At 38.7% G+C, this 22,604-nt stretch overlaps 1 protein-coding gene across 1 annotated transcript; it reads right to left on the minus strand.

Moving 5' to 3' along the window:
- Window positions 1–132: 132 nt before the first annotated feature.
- On the minus strand, window positions 133–21,358 carry Dynlt5 (dynein light chain Tctex-type family member 5). Its single transcript, XM_042679694.1, has 4 exons — window positions 21,246–21,358; window positions 8,021–8,112; window positions 1,461–1,585; window positions 133–336 (listed from the first exon to the last, which is right to left on the minus strand). The coding sequence occupies exons 1-4, from the start codon at window positions 21,356–21,358 to the stop codon at window positions 133–135; spliced, it is 534 nt and encodes a 177-aa protein (XP_042535628.1).
- Window positions 21,359–22,604: the final 1,246 nt, after the last annotated feature.

The raw sequence follows: 22,604 nt of genomic DNA on the forward strand, positions 1-22,604 counted from the left end.
AAGTCCAAAGCCTCCTAGCTATTGAAATGTTAGTTTGGTTTCTTTCTTAAAGTTTATGGCAGTACAATATTTGTGTACATAGCGACAGCCCATTTCATGAGTTAAAAGCATAAGAACTCTAGTGCCGTTCAGTCACTCAAGATAAACTGCATACACATTTGCAAGCGCAAAGAGAGAAGCATTTCTGAAAACATAGGATGAAACAGTATCACTTTTAGGATCCCAGAGACATCTGTTTCCAATAAGTAAGCTCTGACTGTTCAGTTGTCCGATGTGAATAATCACAACTAGCTTATACCGTGGAATCATTAATTCCTTGACTCGGGCTTTAATAACCTAGAAATTATAAAAAGAAAAAGAAAGGGGTTTTTGATTAGGTACATTGAAACTCAATAAATTCTGTCACAAATACTATAGATTTAGTTTAAGAAAATAGCATGGCACATTATAGATACTTTCAGTAATTGCTGTAGAACTATAACTATGATTTCCTCTAATTACTGCCCTTGTGAAGTAAGACGTCCAGAGACAAAATGGTGAAGCCAGGAATAAAGTACACTTTCTAAGAGACATTAAACAATTGGAACCTAGAGCACAGAGTTTATTATTACTGTTACTATTATTACTGTTGTTGTTAGTAGTGTGTGTGTGTGTGTGTGTGTGTGTGTGTGTGTGCTGGTACTAGGGACTGATCTCAGGGCACCGTCCCCTAGCTTTTTTGCTCAAGGCTGGTATCCTTCCACTTTAGCCAAAGCTCTGCTTCTGGCTTTTTGCTGTTTAATTAGAGATAAGAGTCTCTTGGGGGCAAAAAAAAGAGTCTCTTGGATTTGTCTGGCTGAGTTGGTTTGTATCTCAATCCTCAGATCTCACTCTTCTGAGTAGCTGGAATGATAGCCAGCAACACCAAATTCAAAGTACAGAATTTAATGTATTATTATGTTCTTTGAACATATCTAAAAATGGTTATCTCTCAAAAATTTTTGATATTAGAATTATCCTGTTCTTGTTTATATTCTGCAGATTCCTGCGATATGACTAGTAATGAATGTTTATTAAAGGATTTGTTACAAAAACAAAAGTAAAGGAAACCACAACAAATTGCTCTACATTAATTGATAAAAATTCATTTGATGGCAAGGTTTACATGGTGAAGAGAAAAATCAGTGATCAAAAATTATATCCTTTACAGGAACTTTTTTTTAGCAATAGGAAGTTTTGTATAAATTTAATACAAAATACACACAAATACTATACATAATGATTGTTTTAAACAAGGGCTTATTATAAGCCACAGATAAGGCATATGAGCTAACAAATATTTTTACAAAATATAACTGTCATTTAACAAGTACTAGAAAAATATTTCCTTCTGTTAAGAAGTAGAATATGGATTGCACTTTTAGTAAATATTGTAGTTTTGGTTAACACTTTGGGCAAATCATACTTGTATACTCATGTACCTCAGCAATAGTTTTAGTCATCTGTTTGCAGAGCTCTGGTTCATAGTCTTCTTCTTGTAGATAGTTAGTCAGCACATCTTTCAAAATATGATTGACAGTGACCACAGGAAAATGTTTAGTAGGACCTGAAAACACACAAGAAATATCTTTGTAAGAGGTAACTTCAACCCATATCTACCCATTTCATAGGCTTATCAAAAGAATATTGAAACATGAAGAGATCTTTTGTTATTTGGGTAGCCTTTATTTAAGAAGAAAGTTAGGTGTCTAGTCAGGTACTCTGGGAGAAAATGAGTAGAGAGTAGTCTCAGGTAGTCACCAGACTACGGAGGAAGTGATCAATTCTGTTTATCACTTCCTTCTCAATTTGAAGGCTCATTAATGACTGCTTACCATACAATCTCAACATCTTTCTCACCAGCTCCCTTGCTCTTTTAGCTCCCCTTCATTATACACACTGCAACTGGAGAAAATGCTTGAAGCCCAAATCTTCCAATGGCCATCCCCCTTAATGAGGCTCATGGTTTGGGTCCTAGCCAATCTGTGGCTGCTCTTCCTACTACTAGATTTTCCTGCGTGCATGCTGCTCTAGGCCCGTGGTCCCATCTACCTATTGAAGGGTGTGCATGTGTCCTTGCTGTTACTCTTGTCTTTCCAATGAAGCATCTGTGCTCTGAAAAATATTCACCATGCTTCAAGTCTAGCTGGAATCTCTTTTTTTTTTCAGGTAGTCTTCTACTTTCCCTAGGTTCCTAGGGGAAGCTATCCCTCTCCTCACTCTCCCTGTCACTATCCTGGCTCTTAATCCATTTGATAACAGCTAAGACATACCTGCATTTCTCTCTAGTAAAATGGCAAACAAGATTGGTTTTTCCTCTTTCAAATCTAGTTCAATGCTGAAGATATAGGAAATGTTTATTGTATGACTGAAATTAAGTTGAATTAAACATTCTCAGATCATGCCAATAATGATCATGTAAATAATGGCTATGTTTTGTTAACTAGTTTTATGTGTCAGCCTCTGTGATAAGCACTTTACCTTTATTGATTTTACATAATCTTTCAGTAGGAAACTGACGTGAGACCCTCTTATCTTCATCTACAGGTAGAAAAATAGAGGTTTAAGCTCAAAATTAAACAGAGAGAGCAGAGCTAGGATGAACCTTGATTTCCTTGACTCTAAAATTTATATTCCCACTCACATTCTGATCAAAGCTTCAGGTGAATCTGCTTTATCCTACATCCTAGAGTATTAGTATCTGCTAATATTATCCTTCTGCTTATCACCATGTCATTGTATGATTTGCATACATGCTCGGGCTCAATCATTGGAGAGTTGGTACAAAGGAAAGAAATGAAATCAAGAATTATATCTAATTTTCTTTTAATAGTATCTATTAATAGAGGCTTGTTTGTCATGACTATATCAGTCAACGACTAAGGAAACATGGCATACTAAGAAAATTCCAGGTGGATTTAATCAAAGGCCTCTTCCAGGAGATCTGAGTGGAACAGAGGACATCACAGGGACATTTAGTTTCCTTTCACTAGGGGAACCTCTTGTGTATTCAAGAGAGATGATCACTTATCAGTCTATGGACTATCAGTTCTACTCAATTCTGCTTACTCTAAATAAGCTCCTGGATACTTCTACTGTGTCACCTTCCTGTGGATCTTTTAGAAGATTTCTATTTGCAAATTCTTGTGAAATAAAGTCTAACTGAAGAAAATTTAAAATGATACCATTAACCTAGATTAAATTAAATAATTGTTACCCTTTTTGTTCTCATTTCTTCCTACCAAGCCCTCATAACAGATGATTTTATTTGACACAAAACATTCACAGGGAACTTAGCTGTGACTTGTAATAATGTATTTGTATGTATGGTTCCCTTCAGAAAATAGCGAGCTATGGGGCTGGGAAGGTGGCTCAATGGTAGAGCGCTTGCCTTGCCAGCATGAGGCCCTGGGTTCGATTCCTCAGCACCACATAAACAGAAAAAGCTGGAAGTGGCGCTGTGGCTCAAGTGGTAGAGCGCTAGCCTTGAGATAAAGAGCTGAGGGACAGCGCCCAGGCCCTGAGTTCAGGCCCTATGACCGGACCCAAAAAAAAAAAAAAAAAAAAGAAAATAGCCAGCTCCTCTAGTGTGGATATTTTGTCTGCCTCATGCTCTTCCCTTCCGTTTGGGACCAGCATTTTTTTGCTCTAGGAATTGATTCTCTTCCTCTTTTAGTCTTGGGGCTCTTTGGGATTCAGTACTGCCTCCTGTGAACACAGAACTTCATTGATTGGCTCAGAAATGGCACTGCCACAGGCCAGGCCAATTAGAGTTCTTTCTTAGAATTTTTGTTTCAAACTATAACCAGAAATAGAAGCGTCAGCCTCTCACTTGTTATGACCTATGTCCTGTAAGAATGCCAGATGCTGTGTTTTTTCCATTATTGGAGGGAGGGCAGGGCACAGGGAAGGACGAAAGCTGTACACAGGTCAGTGATGGAAACAGAATCCTGGTGGCACTGGAGTCCTTGGTTCCGGGAGTTCCCATTGTCTAGCCACAAAAATGTCCTTTCTGTACTTTGCTTAGTTTTCATTTTTAACTTTCAGAGGCCAGATTCTATTTTGAAAGCTTTGAAATATATAAATGAAATTTTATTATCTCACTTCCTTGTGGCCTTTCCCCTTATGCATTCAGAATCATCCAGTGCCTCTCTCAGATTCAAAGTGACAGCAAGTGTCTATGTTCAGCTTTTCACTTCTAATATAAACTCCTAAGGCTACCTCTCAGAGTCAAATAATGCAAACAGTGAAGCTTTTCTTTTCTTATCTTCTGTCTCTTTATTTTTGAAATAATATTTTCTTTAGGAGAAGAAAGATGGTTTAGAAATCAAAAGGCCGAGTCCTGAAGAATCAGGACAAAAAGTATATTAAAATAGATTTAAGAGGTAATAGCTAAAGATAAGGTTACTTAACATATCTGTGCTTCAACTGCTTCATTCTGTGGTAATATGAATTATTATGCATTTTCATGTTAGGATTACATGAAATGAAATACTAAAAATGTTTATAACGGTATGTATAACATAATGAAACACTCATTAGATGTTTATTGTTATTAGTCTTGCTGCTGTTATGGAATTCTGAAGGAAAGGATGAGAGAATTCACCTTTCTTAGAAGGTAGCAAATGGGAGAAGATATAAGTAGAGGGACGATGGGGCCCGCATTGTCAGGAAGGGTCCTGAGAGACTCACAGGTTTGGCCCAACATAACCTGACACTAGAGATAGGACTTGAGCCCTTCATGGAAGTTGAACTGTAGTATTTTCCCTCTCCCTCTCCCTCTCCCTCTCCCTCTCCCTCTCCCTCACCCTCTCTACATTTAGGATCTACTTTTCATCATTCTGGTTTCATTCTCAGGCAGCTTGTCTCAGTGTGACAAAAAGGGAGTCATCAGCCAGGCATTGGGCTCACACCTGTAATCCTAGCTACTCAGGAGGTTGAGAATCATGGTTCACAGCCAGGCCAGACAGGAAGTCTGTGAGGCTCCTGTCTCCAATGAACAACCACCAAGAGCCTGAAGTGGAGCTGTAATTCAAATGGTAGAGCACTAGTTTTGAGCAAAAATGCTCAGGTGTAGCACCCAGGCCCTGAGTTCAAGCCCCAGGAGCAGCACCATAAAATAAAAAGCCTATTTCTGAGCATCAGAGATCACCTAAGAGCTTTGGGGAACCATCTTTGTGTGTGTGTGTGTGTGTGTGTGTGTGTGTGTGTGTGTGTGTGTGTGTCCTAGAACTTGAACTCAAAGTCTGGGCACTGTCCCTAAACTTTTATGCTCAACTCCAGTGCTCTACCAATTGAATCACAGTTACACTTCTGGTTTTTTGGTAGTTAATTAAAAATAAAGGTCACACTGACTTTCCTGCCCAGGCTGGCTCTAAACTGTGACCTCTCGATCTTAGCCTCCTGAGTAGCTAGGATTACAGGCGTGGGCCACAAGCACCAGGCTAAAAGTAGGGTTTTAAATAATTAGGTACCACTTCAATTATAGCTTTGGAAAAGGGTCTGTGGAAAATTTATTCCATAATTAATAGGAAGTTACACTAATAGCATGAGATGCCTTTATTTTCAGTAAGGTCCATCTTGTTCAGGAGCAATAACAATGAACACAGAGGCAATGTAAATGTATATTTTTCTTAATTCTCACAGCATCCCTGTGACATAGACTATTACTCTTATATTGACTGATGGAAAAACTAAGATTTGAGATGTTAATCACTTTGCACAAACTTGTACTCAAATTCAGTTATATCAAAGCCACAGTTCATATTTTCTTCCATATTCTTATTTATTGTTTTGTTGGTAATGGGGCTTGAACTCAGGGCCTGAGCACTGTCCCTGAGCTTTTTCACTCAGGACTAGAGCTCTACTGCTTTGAGACACAGTGCCACTTCCAGTTTTCTGGTAACTAATTGGAGATAAGAGTCTCATGGACTTTTTTGCCCAGGCTGGCTTTGAATCATGATCCTTAGATCTCAGCCACCTGAGTAGCTAGGATTACAGGCATGAGCCACCAGTGCCCAGCTTTCTTTCATACTCATTTCAGCAATTTATTAGTGATGAATATAAAGTGTTTTATTAAAAATCTCCCTTCTTCAATTTCTCTTATTGCGCTCATTGACTACACTCATGTTTCATCCTCATTTTTGTTAGCTGTAATTACTTACATAAAGGAAGGACAGATATGCCACTTACTTGAGATTTGTTTAGATGACACAAACTACAATGAAAAAATTAATTAAGCATGCTGTGTTGTCTTCACTAATTCCCCATTCCTCTTTTCTGGTTGGTGTTACATTATGAAAATCTGAAAAAGCCTTTATTACAGGCCCCTACAGTGCCCTTCATGGGCAAAATAAACCCCCAAACAAATAGAAGTAAAAATTCAGTTTTGATTAGGAATAAAACAGCTAAATGAATGCTTACAAATGTGAACAGTCAAACACAAAGGCCTTTCATCACAAAAGAATAATTCACACAAGCATTAAGAAAATATGCAACAATTTTATCCATAGTATGCTATTTTAACAATCACTTCATAGCAAGCTATTGTAACAATCTCTTCTCTAACTTGGCCAATAATAAGCACTTCTAAAACTTAGATGATTCAGTTAGAGTATTTGAAAAAAAGTAAGTTGTGAAAATATAGCCTTATGAAGAAGAAACATAAGGGATTAATTTCAACTGCTTTGTCTCCTTGAAATCAGAGTCAACGTCTTTCAGCATTTACAGCTAAGGCATAGGCTGTCAGTGATTAAAAACTTCTGATTGCAGTCTGAGTCGGGGAAAGCTTGACTCAAACACAGTTTGCCTGACTGAAAACTCTAAAGGCAGCCAGCTGAATTTAGGACTCAAATGATAACCTCAGGATTCAGTTATTCTCTTAGTTTCAGGTGTGGGAGCAAGATGTCAGAAGCTACCATTGCCCTTACAAGGGTTTAGGTTCCATGGATTTCTCTGAGTCTTCAACAGGCCAAACACTTCCTGAATTTAATCTCAGAGGGTTGAGTGGGATTTTGATCAGGGTTTTTCTGCTATCCCAGAATCAGGTACTTGTTCCATTTATGAAGGCAGTATCAGCTTCAGCAAAATGTTATGGGTCAGAAATGGTGATCAACAACTCCAAAAGAAATCTGGCAAGGCTACCAGAAAGCCTATAGAAGAATACTGCATGAGAGAAATATTAGCTAACTACAAGCACCGTGGAAACACCAGAAAACTAATTAGAGAGCCCTGTAGTACATGTAGCATTGGGAATTACTGTAGAAAACTGGCCACAAGCCTAGTAAGCTGGAATAATCGTTTATAATTTTCTTTGGTTTAACAGCCACCAGTGGAATCACGTTGGCCCATGGAGTCTTTTCCTGCCCTTTGGTAAATCTCCACGGGATTTCTGCAGAACAGTAATTATATATGAATTGAGATAATAGTGGGCAAGTCCACATGTAGAAAAAACAAGTCTGTCTACAAAGAAGCATGAATGGGAAAAGATACTCACAGTGGACTGCACCTGGGAGAACAGGGGCAGGTGCAAAGATCTTTGTTTTCAAAAACTGAAAACCTCAATAGTAATGGATAAACATCTCTGTCAACAAGGGACTATGAATCATTTGCCTCTGCATTAGTTTTTTGTTTCTTGTCACTATCAACAACATTGGTTGAGGTTTTGGGATAATACATCAACACTCTCTCTGTCTCTATCTTTTGGTTAACTCCTACATATGTTACATATGTAGCAATATAATAACTCCACTCAGAAGTACCCAATAAAGTTCTTAATTCAATCATAGATTATAGACATCTGTGCCACATGGAGAGCAATTTCTTGATCTTTAAGAAACCATGCTAAAGAAAAGCAAGCAGTGTGTGTTGCTAGAGAAAAGCAAGCATTGTGTGTTGCTCATGCTAGGATTGAAAAAAATGATAGGTTATCTGGCATCATTTGATGTATACATCAGTCAGCAAATTAGAAATCAAATACAAGGCTGAATGAAGAGTAACACACCTAACTGGTAGGTGTTTTCCATCTGAACTGTAAGGCGAGAGACTGCTTCATGCTGGCTCGGTTCATCCATATAAGACACCATACTCACAGAGCTAAAAGCAATAGGAAAAACGCAGTTTAATCATGATTCTAGCAACAACAAAGCCCATAATATTGCTTGAAGACCATATTCTTACAAAGGTAACATTTTCCCTAAGAAATTTGCAGATTGAGACTTATATAAACATGGCAGTGATATATTTAAAGCCTTCACTTTAGAAATGGCAACAAGGGATGTTACCATCACTATAGTTAGGGGCAGGTCTCAGTGTAGTGGTTGAAGACCATTGAGTTACGCAGGTCATCTGATTATCCACTAGCTGATGCGAGGCTGATCTATGTCTATGGGATAATGAAGTGTGTATTTCAAAAGCCATTGCCATCAGATCATTTAACACCCAGGTGTTTCTAAGCAGTTCTTAAAGTAGACAAAGCTCACAAGTGGGACTGGGGATATATAGGAAAAGAAATCTGCATAGAAATGGGGTATTATAGAAACCTCACTATGATTATATGATTTCACCAAATCCTCTTAGTATAAAAAAGGGAGAAACTCACCTATACAGTGATAGAAACCACAATTTACCCAAGCAAAAAGTCACTAAGCATCCATCAGCCCTTTCAACATGAGGAAAGAAGTGTGGCTTGGTCACCACGGCAATATGAGCTCATGCAGGTGCTAAACAGGAGAGCCAAGCAGAGGGCCTAATGTTCCTCCGGCACCTTCATTCAGCTTAGCTCAAAGAAAAGTCAACTGTAACTAATAGGTCTCAGAACTCTCTCCCCCAAGTTTTCTCCACCTGTGAAAATGGAAGTTACAACAGATGTCATTTCAAGGAGATGATAAAATAATATGTGTGTGTGTGCGTGTGTGTGGTGTGCACATATGTTCCCAGTGACTACTTTTCTAAATAGACAATGTTTTAGCTTTCATTAAATGTGTAGGAGACTTTTTTTTCCATCTTTGTGATTATTCTGACCCCAACCCACTAAGGAGTTTACTAAGTTCTCTCTTCTTTGGAATTAGTAAACTTCTTGAAAATTGATATTTGAAAAAAATCATAGACTGTAATTTTAAATCCATTAATGCAATACAATGTACAGGATGAATTAAAGTTTACTCCCTTGCTCCCCTTCCTCTGCCCAGTTCCAGAAGGCAATGCAAGAAATTTCCAGTGCCTTTATCTCCACAGATAGATTTCTGGGATTAGTGTTTGGGTCTTCTTTCTTAGAACACCTGCTTCCCTCAATTTTCTGTTGCTCTTTGAAGTAGCAACCAACCTACCCTGCCATAGTGGCTGCAGGTGTTGTGAGCAGTCCCAAAGATGACAACTGCGGCTTCAAAAGCCTAACCACATAGGCCCCTTGGTTCTGAGATAAGCCAAAGTGCCCTAGGATGCTTTTGACTTTGCAAACCATGTCACGTCAGCCTTCTCATTTGACCTTCACAACACCCTTCAACACAAGTGGAAGAGTCAATATTCTGCCAATTTTTGAGATGTAAGCAAAGAGGAAAAGGGCTTAACATTGCCCATGTATGAAAGGCAGACTTAGACTTCAGATACCAGTTTAACTTCCAGTGGAAAAGTATGACAGAATGAAAGTAGGGGCAAGACTACTGGAATTAAATGTGCATGCGCAAACATACAGATGGTATTACTTCTTTTCTACTAATATTATACAGTTTTCAGGAATGAAAGTAGAGTTGGCACAAAGCTCATACTCGTTGGGTTTAGAAATCTAAGATAAAAAAACAAATGGAGATCTTTAAATAAGTAGTCCTTATTATTGCTTTGTTCAAAGTTACTAAGGATGAATAATCCAGGCTCATTACAACATCATTGCTGTGAAATTGGCATCTAAAGGACATGTAAACCCATGGGCCAGGTGCTGGTGCCTCATGCCTGTAACCCTAGCTACTCAGGAGGCTGAGATCTGAGAACTGAGCATCCAAGCCAAACCACAGGCAGGAAAGTCCATGAGACACTTATTTCCAATGAACCACCAAAAAGCCTAAAGTGGAGCTATGGCTCAAGTGATAGGTGCTAGCCTTGATCAAAAATGCTCAGGAATAGTGCCTAGGCCCTGGGTTCAAACACCAGAATTGCCACTAACAAACAAATAAACAAAACAGAGAAAAGAAAAGAATAGCAGTGGCAGCAGCAGCAGCCCAAGGTGCCCATGGGATAAAGACTGATGTGCAAAGAAAAAGTTTTACGGGCTGCTTTTTTACCCTAGAATTATTGAAGGTAATTTTGTTCAGTGTCTTTTTATTTCTACAGTAATAGTGTAAACAAGGAAGAACACTGTAAAAAAAAACAAACAAGTCACACATGAAAGTAGAAAGAAAAACTACAAAATAAAATCTTCACTAACTCTAGTGGTTACTTAACTATAGTTAACATTTTAAAACCTCTTTACATAGGAGATCATTGCATATATAATATTTTTTCCCCTTTGAAAGGCATCACAGAAAATTTTCCATGTTGATAAAGGGTAGTCAATAGCCATATTTTTTTTTGTGAAAATACCATACAGAGGGGTTACAATTACATGGGCAAGGTAATGAGTGCATTTCTTATCAAGTATTGCTGCCTCCTCCTTTGTTTCCCCTTACCATCTCTTCCCATCTCCCTCACCACTCCCCCACCTCCCCACCCCTCCCACCCCCATGCCAAAAATGTATAGTTCATTTTTGACAATGGCCATATTTTGAAACCACTTTTTGTTCCCCGGTACTGGAAATGGAACCCAGATCTTAGTGCATGCTAGGCAAGTGCTCCCCCTGAGTGACACCCCAGCCCTAAAGCCATATTTTAACTATCAGGACAGCACTACTTAATATATGAGCATTCTGCATTTTATTTAACAGTTTGCTCTCCAGGCCACTTAGATTATTTCCAGCATCCCAGTATTTTAGTGAAATGTATGATAAGTACTGTGGCAAAGATTGACAATGGCTTTCCAGAGTTGATTGGGTAACAGAAGCTTAAATCTGTGGGAACATTTCTGTGTAAAATAGGGAACATTCCCAGTCTCCTTTTGGACTGGTATAGCTATATTGCTTATGAACCAGTTAGCTAGAGATGAAATTGATGGGTAGATATATTGAGAAAACTTTTCCAAAAACAAACAAACAATTAAAAAAAACCAAACCACAAAACATGGCAATTTAACCAAAAGGAAACTAGAATGAAGGTATGATGCCAAGAGCTCTGCTTCTGGGATCTTGAGATGACCTCAGACACCTGGAAGCCCTGACTTGATCTGCCTTCGTCCAGACTTCTTTCATTTAGGAGAAAAGTACACTTGTATGTTGCTTAGACAACTCATTTGGTTTCCTTTTCTTAATTAGAACATTGTAAGAAACTTTAGATATAACTGATAAGGGTTCTAACAGAACAAATTTTATTATTTAAAAGTTAAATGTTATAAGCAATAGAATATGAAACTTGATGTTAGTTTTGTGGAGGAGAGGAGGCTTTGACGAATAGGATTTTGGATATTTTGCCGCAAACCTAGTAGCTGTTATCATGCAGAAGGAAAATGTTTGCTTAGTCTATTGCTTTCTGCACCTTGAAAGACTAGCAGTGTCTCTATCCACTCTTAACTTCTAACTTCTCTAACTTCTAATGGAAGACTACATTTTAAACTTACTTATAGTCCTAGTGCCTCTTGAGTGTGGTGAGAGATCCCTAGGCCTCATACCTACTAAGTAAGCACTTTGCTACTGAGTGCTATTAAGCACTTTGCATAGCCTCACTTATTTATGTTTTTAAAAAAATAAAATTCTAGAAATAGGGAAGTGGCTCAAGTGGTAGAGTACCAGCTATAAGTGAAAAGGCTAAGGAAAACAGTAAGGCCCTGAGTTCAAATCCCAAAGAAATAATAAATACCAAGATTTGATAGATGTCACATTAGCATGAGATGGGTTGGAAAGTCAAAGGGAAGAGAACAATAGCTAAGTATAAAAAAGTAAGATAGTACTTGAAAAAAGACAAAAGAGATGAAAATACTAAAAATGTCTGTAAGATGGGCATGTATTCTTAAGCTAAATATGGGCTTGGTAGGATTTTAGTAAGTTAAGAGTTCTTATTAAATTAAATTAATTATTATTGTAAGTTTTTTATTGTGAAAATACTGTACAGAGGGGTTACAGTTACATGAGCAAGATAATGAGTATATTTCTTATCAAGCATTGTTGCCTCCTCCTTTGTTTTTCCCCTACCATCCCTTCCCTCCCAACTCCTCAAGAAGGAATTAGAAATTTTAGATCACTGGTTTAGAAACATTCAAATATATTTTCTATTTATTGATGAGCAGCTTTATTTAAGACTAGTCCTCAAAGAAAAGGATATAGCTGGGCACTAGTGGCTCACGCCTATAATCCTAGATACTAAGGAGGCTGAGATCTGAGGATCACAATTCAAAGCCAGCCCGGTAGGAAAATCTGTGAGACTCTTATCTCCAATAAACCACCAGAAAACTGGAAGCGGCACTGCCACTCAAGTGGTAGAGCGCTAGCCTTGAGCTGAAGAGCTCAGGGACAGCACCCAGGCTGAGTTCAAGTCCCACAATTGACAAAAAAAAAAGGAAAAAGAAAAGCAACATTTATAATGTTAACTACCAGAGAGCACTGATAGTGCTCAATTGACTTATTATGTATCATAACATTGTAAATGTAATTAGACTTTCCAATGATAATTCTTCTAGACTAATGATCTCATTGCAAACAGAATGCTATAGTCAACTCTATGTGTTTGTTTGCTTATCTATTCATTTATTTGCCAGTCCTGTTGCTTGAACTCTTAGCTTAGGTGCTGACCCTGTGTTTCTTCTTGCTGATGGCTAGCACTCTATCACTTGAGCCACAGTGCTACTTCTGGCTTTTTTCTGAGTAGTTTATTGGAGATAAGAGTCTCACAGACTTTCTTGCTTGGGCTGGCTTTTAACCATGATACCTAGATCTTAGTTTCCTGAGTAGCTGGGATTACAGGTGTGAATCACTAGCAGCCAGATTTCAATTTTATTTTTTAAAATGCGTTCTCAGCCTGTTGATGTTTATGAAAGAAAAGGTTTCAATTGATAAAATATGTCCAAGGCAGGTATAATGTTTTAGAAAGGAAAGTGAATTAAAAATAATTCATGCTGGGTACCTGTGGCTCACGACTGTAATCCTAGCTACTCAGGAGACTGAGATCTGTAGATCACAGTTAGTTCAAAGCCAACCTAGGCAGACAAATCCCCAGAGACCCTTATCTCCAATTAACCAACAAAAATCAAGGAGGTATGGCTCAAGTGGTAAAGTGCCAGCCTTCAGCCAAAAAGCTAAGCAAGAAGAAACACTCTGAGTTTAAGCCCTAGCACCTGAACAGTAACAGCAAAGTAATGGAGATAAACTGGTGAAAATACTGAACAAATTAATTTATTCCAGGGAAAAAGAGTAACCGTGAACAAATTTAATGCAAATTTTCCATTGGAACTCATAAATCTCACATAAATTTTAGTTAATATTTGGGATTTCAGGAACAATTGCTGAGGAGAGAGTTGGAATTCATTTTTATGAAGAAAAAGCTACTGTCAAAAACAACCAGAGTGTTGGCTAGTGAGTCATTTGCAAAAATTACTTTTTATACTCAACAGAAAATATTTTTTCTTGAACAATACAATTGGCTGATATGATTGTCATCGAGTTACTGGACAATTCTTTTTTCTTTGGTGATATTAGACTTTGTTATTTGAACCTTTAATCCTTTTCACAAAGGACTCACTAGCCAATTCAGTGTTATCTCTTTAAGGGATAAATCCATAATGTCATCTAGCTTACCCATGACATTAGCTGTAAACTCCATTGCAGGTATATCATTTGTAATTCGTGAAAAAATACTACCACCACAGTTAGTTTAGGGTATAATACGTGAGCCATGAGGTGGGTAAGATGTGCATGGAAGCTCTACTTCGCATTCAACAGTTTTGTAAACCTAAAACTATTGTAAGAAAATGTGAATAAATTTTGTAAAAATTACTTGAAAATGAAAAAAAAAATAGAAAGGCACCATGTTTTCTTTCCTTCAAATGGGAAGAGGAATCTAAAAGGGCCTGACCCACCAAAGCAACATGAAATCTCTCCTGGTCGAGCTTATGGTTGAGGCACTAAGTCACGCACTAAACATTCCCTAGTATATTTCCATTGTTCTGAGAAACAAATCCAAAGACTTTCACGTGTCTCCAGACCCCAGATGTGCGCTTTTGGCTGGCTCCCCAATCTCATTCTATGCCCTCCTCGTTTGTGTTACTCCCTCTGCCCTAAATATTGGCCTCACTAATCTTACCACTTTTCTCTCGGCTCAAATGTGACTTCCCCAGAGAGACATCCTTCTGAAAACCCTAATAAAGTAGCACTTCTCATTTCTATTGCTCTAAAATCATATGGCTGTATTTCAGAAAAAGAGTGCTAGGGACTCCAGCTTCAGAAAATCTTTACAAAAACATGCCTGCTCTGAAAATCTAGAGAGCCAAGCAAGTTTTAGAGGACTTCTCCAGTGTCGATTTGCCTCACCTGATCTGATTGGAAGGGAGCAAGGCTTGGTGGAGACAACATATTACTGCCTGGGACAGACCCTGGTCACTTTCCCTTCCTTTTTACTCTTTCATTTTGTGGTACTTGTTCCTATACGGTGTTCCCAATTGTTTACTTAACGGATTGAATGATGCTTTGCCATAACCAGGAGGGCAGAGAACTTGTCTACTGTCGTCACTGTTGAATTCTAAGTGTTAAAATGTTAACCAGCATGTGTAAGAACTCAGATATTTGTGCAAGACAGCAGTAGCCCTGTTAGAAAAGGATCACAAATAGCAGGATGAGTGTCCATGCTGTGTATATACTTTCTGGGCTAGGGTTAGATGCAGAGTGCACAGTCTACCAGTGTTGCCCCTCTCTCCAACTTGCCTTAAGACAGAGGCCTAATGACTTCCTTGCAAGACTTGAGCAGCAAGTCTTGAGCAAACACTACAAAATTAGCATTATGATTTTCTAATGCATTTGTCTCAAAACAAGATACCCTACAACTTAGACTCTACTAAAATTTCCCAATTCTTGACCAGTATAACTATTTCTTAAAAATAATTGACTCTTTTGCAATTATATAAAAAAACAATAACCAGAGGAAGTGCCAATGTCATAGCTGGCTGACACTGAAAATGTAGCCAACTGCTTTCTCTTGTGATTGCTGAGGACGATGTGGCTTAGAATCCAGGCATCCAGGAGCTTCAATGGAAGTTTCATCAGCTGTTGCTGACCATCACCTCCCCTTTGTTTGGATGAGATACTCTCTGTGATACTCACTCTGGTCTATCTGCATTCAAAACTACTGTGCTGTGTGTTTTGATTAGTTGCAGAAGATAGGCAAATCTTTTAAAAATGTTAGGACATGTTTATTCTTTTATGAACTTCAATTTTCTCAAAAAATATCTTGGAAATTTGCATGCTGACTAATCTCTAAATTATACAGAATAAAAGGCGTGTCTTATTGTTATGATTGTCTGAGACAGAAAAAATAATATCAACTAAATCTCACCAGATGCCATAACATCTAATTATCATGAGGAAAGAATCCTCTGTGTAAGTGTGTATGTATGTGTGTGTATGTGTGTATGTGTGTGAATGCAGGTATCAGGGCTTGAACTCAGGGCTTTATACTTTTCTTAGCCTCTCTCTCTCTTTCTCTCTCTCTCTCTTTCTTTTCTTCTTCTTTTTTTTTGGTGCTCAAGGCTAGCAATAGGCCACATGAGCCACACTTCAAGCTTTATTTTCTGGTTAAATAGAGTCAAGTCTCTCAGATTTGTCTGCACAGGCTGACAGATTCGTTTGCACAGGCTGAGTTTGAACTTTGTTTTTCAGATCTCAGCCTCCAGAGTAGCTAGGATTACAGGCATGAGCCAGAGACACCTGGCTAAGAATCATTTTAATTCAGGCATTTCATTTCTATCTATCCGGATTTTTCTCCCTCTGTTCCCCACTTCTCTTGCTCATTCTTTCCCTCCCTCCCTCCCTTCTTTACTTTCTTCCTTCTCTTTCTTCATACCTAACAACTATGTATATTTGCACACCATGTGATATTTTGATGTATTTATACATTGTGTAATATTCGAGTGGAAGTAGTCATATGTACCTCTTCAAGCATTTACCAAATTTGTTTGTGGTGAAAACGTTTAAAATCCTTTCTCCAGTCTACTTGTTTTTAAAAACATACAGTGAATTACTATGCACCTAGGCATTGGGAAGGGGTAGTAAGAAGTAATATTTTTATGCATTACTAGCCTTAGAGACATTAAAGGAGGAGATTGGAAACTTTGAAAGTACCATCTTTTCCTTTGAACAGTGGGAAGAAACGTCTAGAAGCATCTATTCTATTGGTATCCCTGGAGGTGGGTGGGGCCTATGGAGAGGGAAGGAGAAGCTGTTACTAAAGTCATGTGCTGCCGCCCAATGGACAGACTTAGCAACGCAGAGAGGAGGTGGGGAGAAAGAGGAGAGAGGAGAAAGAGAGAGAGAGGAGAGAGGAGAGGAGGGAGGGAGAGGGAGAGGGAGAGAGAGAGGGAAGGAGAGATGGGGAGGAAGGGAAGGAGTGAAGGAGGGAAGGAGGGAAGGAGAGCTTCCAATTCTATATTTGTACATTTATTCTTAAAAAATTTCTTTCAGCAAGTATTTATTGTCCATAGTGCATCATACAAAGTAATGCAAGATAAACTAGACTCCTTGTTACTTAAGAAACAGATGCAGAATAGAAGATAAAAATAGGCTTAGAAACTTTCTTATTATGGAATTTCCCACTTAAGAACATCTATTGATTTTTCTTTTCAATCTTGTGCTTAAGAGCAAAAGCACATCAATATTTTCTCCATATGTAGTGGCATTATTTGTCTGGAAAGACAGTTTAATTTTGGGACTATTTAATTGAGCTGGATTTTAAATTTGGTGTTAAGATATTTTACTTACTTTATGGACCCTGACTTACTAATAAGAGTATGATGTAGTGGCGAGAAAAGTCAAGGTAACTCTAAGAATTGAGAAATAAGACAAAAAAAAAAGAAAAAAAATTATACAGCCTTGTGGGATCTATTTGTCACGAGTGGGGTTGATTCTGAAAGACACAGCATAAATCTTATATCCTGTGAAAAGCTTAGCTCCGGTATATTTGAAAAATTCTCGGTGATTGACAAAATACAATTTGGGGTTATAACTAGAAGATCAGAATTAGTGTCAGAAGAATAGTAGGCTCAAAATCATGTATAAGGAGAAAGGGAGATCATGATGGTTAAGGCTATTGAGTAAAAGCTGTAGGGCAGTTCTGAGGTGAGTGCACAGCCTTGAAGCTACCTTACCTTCTGCAGTCTGCACCAGAGAGGTGATGCTGGCTGTGAGTGCACCATGGCTGTGGCTTAGCAGAATGTGTTCCCAACACAAGTGAAGCTGTTCTTTTATCTTTAGCTGCACAATAGGACTTTCCAGCAAGAACGCAAAAGTGTAACTTGTATTAGACACTTGAACAAACACTTTAGTACTTGCTGTCTATACAGCTTATGCCTACAAAATGAAAACCATGGGTGTAATGCATATAGAAGGCTGTGCCAGGCTTGAAAAGGCTTTTATTTTATTGCCAGTCCTGGGGCTTGAACTCAGGGTCTGGGTGCTGTCTCTGAGCTTCTTCTACTCAAGGCTAGCACTCTACCACTTGAGCCACAGCGCCACTTCCAGCTTTTTCTGTGTATGTGGCCCTGAGGAATTGAACCCCAGGGCCTCATGCATCCTAGGCAAGTGTTCTACCACTAGGCCACATTCCCAGCCTAGAAGGCAGTGAGTCTAGCATGTTGGTGAGCAAAACAACTTGCTTGTTCAGGAATTCATGCAACATAATTATTTATTCAATGGTCTAAGCATACATATTGAAAGGACAACTCTGTGTCAGGCATCGTTCTAAGTTTTTCAGATCAGGAAAAAAATTAACTAAGGTCTTTGTGGTGCTAGAACTTATATCTTTGTGAGGGAAGGAAACAAATAGAACCACTATAGACACTGAAATAGGCAATATAAACAGATGATGAAATAGTAAAAACATAGTAAATAGTAAGATAATAACAGATAGATGCTATATGAGGAAATGAGCACTGAAGTGAAAAGGAAAGATGGAACAGGTTAAGGGAGTTTGTAGGGGCTGAGGGAGAAAGGAGACTAAGGGCAGTTACACATAAAGTGGTCAAAATTGGCCTTTTGTGAACTACAAAGAACTGAATTTTCTAAATATTGTTAGATTTCTTTGATGAATCGCAAGTTTTTATTGTAGATTGTCTTGCAACTATCTGGTACTATTCTTTTATGCTTTTCCATTGATAGGTGCAAAATGGTACCTTCTTTTAACTTGTACTATCTATTTTTTAAATGGAACTAAGGTTTCGGCTCAGTACCTTCCATTTGTTAGGCAGATATTTTAATACTCGAGGCATGCCCCTGACCCCATTTTTCTGGTTTCAAGTACACTTGGATATTTCTTCCTATTCTGGTTGGTCTAATGGGCTTTGCTTCTGAACACTGCTATGGTCTTTGTTTAATATTTATTTATTTATTCATTTATGCTGGTCTTGGGCTTGAACTCTGAGGTTGAACTCCTGAGCTTCCCCCCCTCCCTTCTTCTCAAGGCTAGCACTTGACCACTTGAGCCACTTCTCCATTTCCTGGTTTTTTGGTAGTTAGTTGAAGATGAGAATCTCAGAGACTTTCTGCCTGGGATGACTTTGAACCTGTATCTTTATGTCTCAGCCTTTTGAGTAGCTACGGTAACAGGCATAAGTATGGTACCAGAGCCTGGCTCCTTTATTTATTTATTTATTTATTTATTTGTCTTCATCTCAAGGCTAGCACTCTACCACTTGAGCCACAGCTCCACTGCTGGCTTTTTCTGCTTATGTGGTGCTGAGGAACCAAACCCAGAGCCTCATGCATGCAAGGTAAGCACTCTACCACTGAGCTACCTTCCCAGCCCATATTTTTAAATTTGATTTTCTTTCTTTTTAAAAAATGTTTAGCACGAAAACTTTTTAAAAGTATGTTATCTTCTACTGCTTAATAAGGTATCTATTATGTACTTTGTTAAACAGATGTGCTCAGTTTAATTACAGTTATAGCTATCTTTTTTTTGCCTTATGGTTTGAGTTTTCACGTTGGGATCCTATTTAAGATACTTTTACTTACTTCTCAAACACGAAAGATTGTCCCATGATTTCCTCTATTGGCTTTATAGCTTTCTACACTGCAATATCCCATCTCCAGTGAAGTCATTCAAATAGCACAAGGTAAGAGACCAACTAAATTTTCCTCTAGAAGTGAGCCAGTTTTCTCCAACACAATCCTCTAATACCCTTCCCATCATACCCAAATTTATAAGAATAAATTAGAACTAACAGAAATACCTTCTGTGTTTAACTCAGAGGGTTTTTATAAGAATCACATAGATATTAAATGTGAACTTGCTTAATAATCTGTGAAACACACCATTAGTGAATACTACGGTTTAAGTTAGATGCATGGCCATTTCTGTTTTCCAAGGGTTTTTTGCTTTGTAAGGAAAGTTGTGTCTGAGTTAGCTCTTATTGGTGCTTTAATTGGAGGTAGACACCTTATCCCCAGCTCTGATCTCCTAACATCTGGCCTTATTCCTCAGGTATTAAATGAGGGATATGTGGCAACATCAGTTTTAATTCCTGTTAGTAGCTTGAGGCTGGAATCACAGGATAAACCCATCACATTTAAAGTGCTTGTTACTCTGTCTATTCCACCAGATTGCAAGGTTCATGCAAGCAAGGCCTGTTTCTGTGTGGTTCAAAAATAGCTCAAAAGAATTAATGAGTCCAGTCCTTTGCAATTTGGTCACTTTTACTAAATGACCCAAGCAACTGTGTAAAGGAAGTACTGAATAGCCCAGTTTATAGAAAGGCTGATCTTCTCTAGGTTAGAACCCTACAGTTACTCAACGTATAGTCTAACAATTGGAACAGGGTAGTAGCTCACTAAATTATGAGTAACTAAGTGGGGGAAAAGCCCATATAGTGAGAATGACCTAGTAGGTTCAGTGTTGTCAGCAAGCTTATGTGGAGAGGGTTGGCATCCACACTGAAAGTTCTGAATACATGATGTCATTTCAATTTTCATTCGAGGCAAAAGAGAGACCATTCAGTCTCTAGCCTTTGTCATGACCTACAAGTGGAACAATTCTCTTCAAAGTTTGGGTATTATGTTGTATCATTCTGGGAAAGTAACTTGACCTCCTGGTTTCTGTTTCCATCTTAGGAACATGAGAGAAGCACATCTGTTCAACACTGCTCAGAGCCTGCCCAAGGCTGAACCTCCAGTGCCTGTCATTGGAAATACCTGCTCACATCCACCAATGAGAAACAGAAATAGCACTCAGAAAGGGGTGGGCTTGGAGGGGGAAGTTGTAGCATCAGCTATTCTCCCATCTTTCCTTTCACATATGCTGGGATTTTTTTTTTTTTTTTTTTTTTACTCCTTTATATTCAATTTTCTGTCTGTAACTGAGAGTGTTTATATTTGTAATCGCAAACTTCCAGGGCTGGACAGGGGATTTATAAGTAAATACATGACTGTACTTGAGCACAGGAAGGTTTTATTTTCACAATTCTAATGATTTCAGTTGTTCTGTTTTATAAACCACAGCAACTCCTGTTGCCCAAACATGGGGTATCACACCACACCCTTCAATCCTGTGGAGATTGTTGACAAGGGAAGCCCATCATTAATTAATCAGCTGCTGCATCAGGTAATTTGTATTGTGCAGTCAAAATGATATGTCATGCAAGTATTAAACATTGATACATCTCTTTAGGAGAGAGCAAAAGCCAAAAAAATGTAACTTATAAAGTATTGGCCCACGAATTATACTGCAACAACCAGCAAAGAGTTATCATATAATGAGAAAGAAAGAATGCCCTTAATATATATATGCATATATATTAAGGGTGTTCTTTCTTTTTCAGATATATATATATATGCTGGTACTGCCCATTTTCTCTCCTATTATGCCTCTAAAGAAATGTTTTATTTTTTCTTCCTGCTAAATATTATGAGCCTGTTGACCCAAAAAGTGAAGTCATCAGATATTGAGTTACTCACTCTTTGGTTTGTCCATGTATGCTCCTTTGAAATTCATGTCTTCTTAGAGAGGACAGGCTCCCGCTTTTCTTCAGGGAGCGAGCAGCTCTGTCTTTCAGAGGGTCAGACATCATCCTATTTTGTGGAAGAATTTGTACAGTAGCAAAAGAAAGACCTGAAAAATCTTTTTAGCTTTAGAAGTGCATCTCCAATAAAGCACATGGGTACTTTTTTCTCTTTTTTTCAAATGGGGCCATGGGGCTTCCTCAAGAGGAAGAGCTTATACAGGGTAGAAGCTGTGGTCAGTATAACTGGAAATATGATACGCCTGAGCACTTTTCTTTATGCAGTAGTATATCTAATCACACAAGCAGGTATTGGACGCTTGGAAAAAATGCCTAATGCTCCAACAGGGACGAAGTGAGAAAAGATAGCTGCGGGTGGAGGAAAGACACTCTTTCATCTACTACAGAAAACAGTATTTTTAGCACCCTTCATACTGAATTGTTGTACAAGTTAGCTGTTTACTGTTTACTGTTGCTCCATAAAATTTGGGGCAGAGTGTTGCTCAATTATAAGAGCTCTTGTCTAGAATTGTAAAAGGAAGACCTTGGACTAAATTCCCAACACTGCAAAAAGAAAATAATATGGTAAAAAAAAATAAACCTTGTTGTCTAAACCTTTTTTTGAGGGAGTGGTCCCAAGACTTGCTTTATGGCATGGGCACTGTCTTTGGGCTTTTTTTTTTTTTCCCATAAGGGTAGCACACTACAACCTGCACCAGAGCTAGCTCTACATATGGCTTTTTGGTTAATTGGAAATCAAGTCTCAGACTTTTCTGCCCAGGCTGGCTTCAAAACATGATCCTCACTCAAATCTCAGCCTCCTGAGTAGGTGGGATTATAGTCATAAGCCACCAGCACCTGGCTCTAAATAGTTTGTAAGTAACATGCCTTCAAACTCATGCTGAAGAGCAGCACTCTCTCTCTCTCTCTCTCTCTCTCTCTCTCTCTTTCTCTCCCCCCCCCCCGCCCCCCCCCCCCCCCCCGTGGCTGGCCCCATGTGTACAAAGCAGAGCAAGTCTATGAATGTGAAGCAGGCCCAGCCTGATGAAATGGACCATGGGTCTTCTCAGCAGTTGCAGGCCGCTCCCGATCCCCTCACCCCTTCTCCCCTGCCCCCCTTCACCCCCCCTCCCCCAGACCAACAGAGGAATCTGAAGGATCCTAGGGTTGCATGCAGCCAGCCTGGGAATTCACTCTGCTCAGGATCTGGCCAGCTCTGCCTTGGGCATCACCTTGTGAGTCCAGTTACACAGGCCAGCTGTAGACCAAACGTCCAGTCCCCAAATTTGGGGATCGTTTTATTGGTTGAGGGGAG

The sequence above is a fragment of the Dipodomys spectabilis genome, unplaced genomic scaffold, assembly GCF_019054845.1.
Source record: "Dipodomys spectabilis isolate Male_0828 unplaced genomic scaffold, ASM1905484v1 ptg000002l, whole genome shotgun sequence".
Lineage (NCBI taxonomy): Eukaryota > Metazoa > Chordata > Mammalia > Rodentia > Heteromyidae > Dipodomys > Dipodomys spectabilis.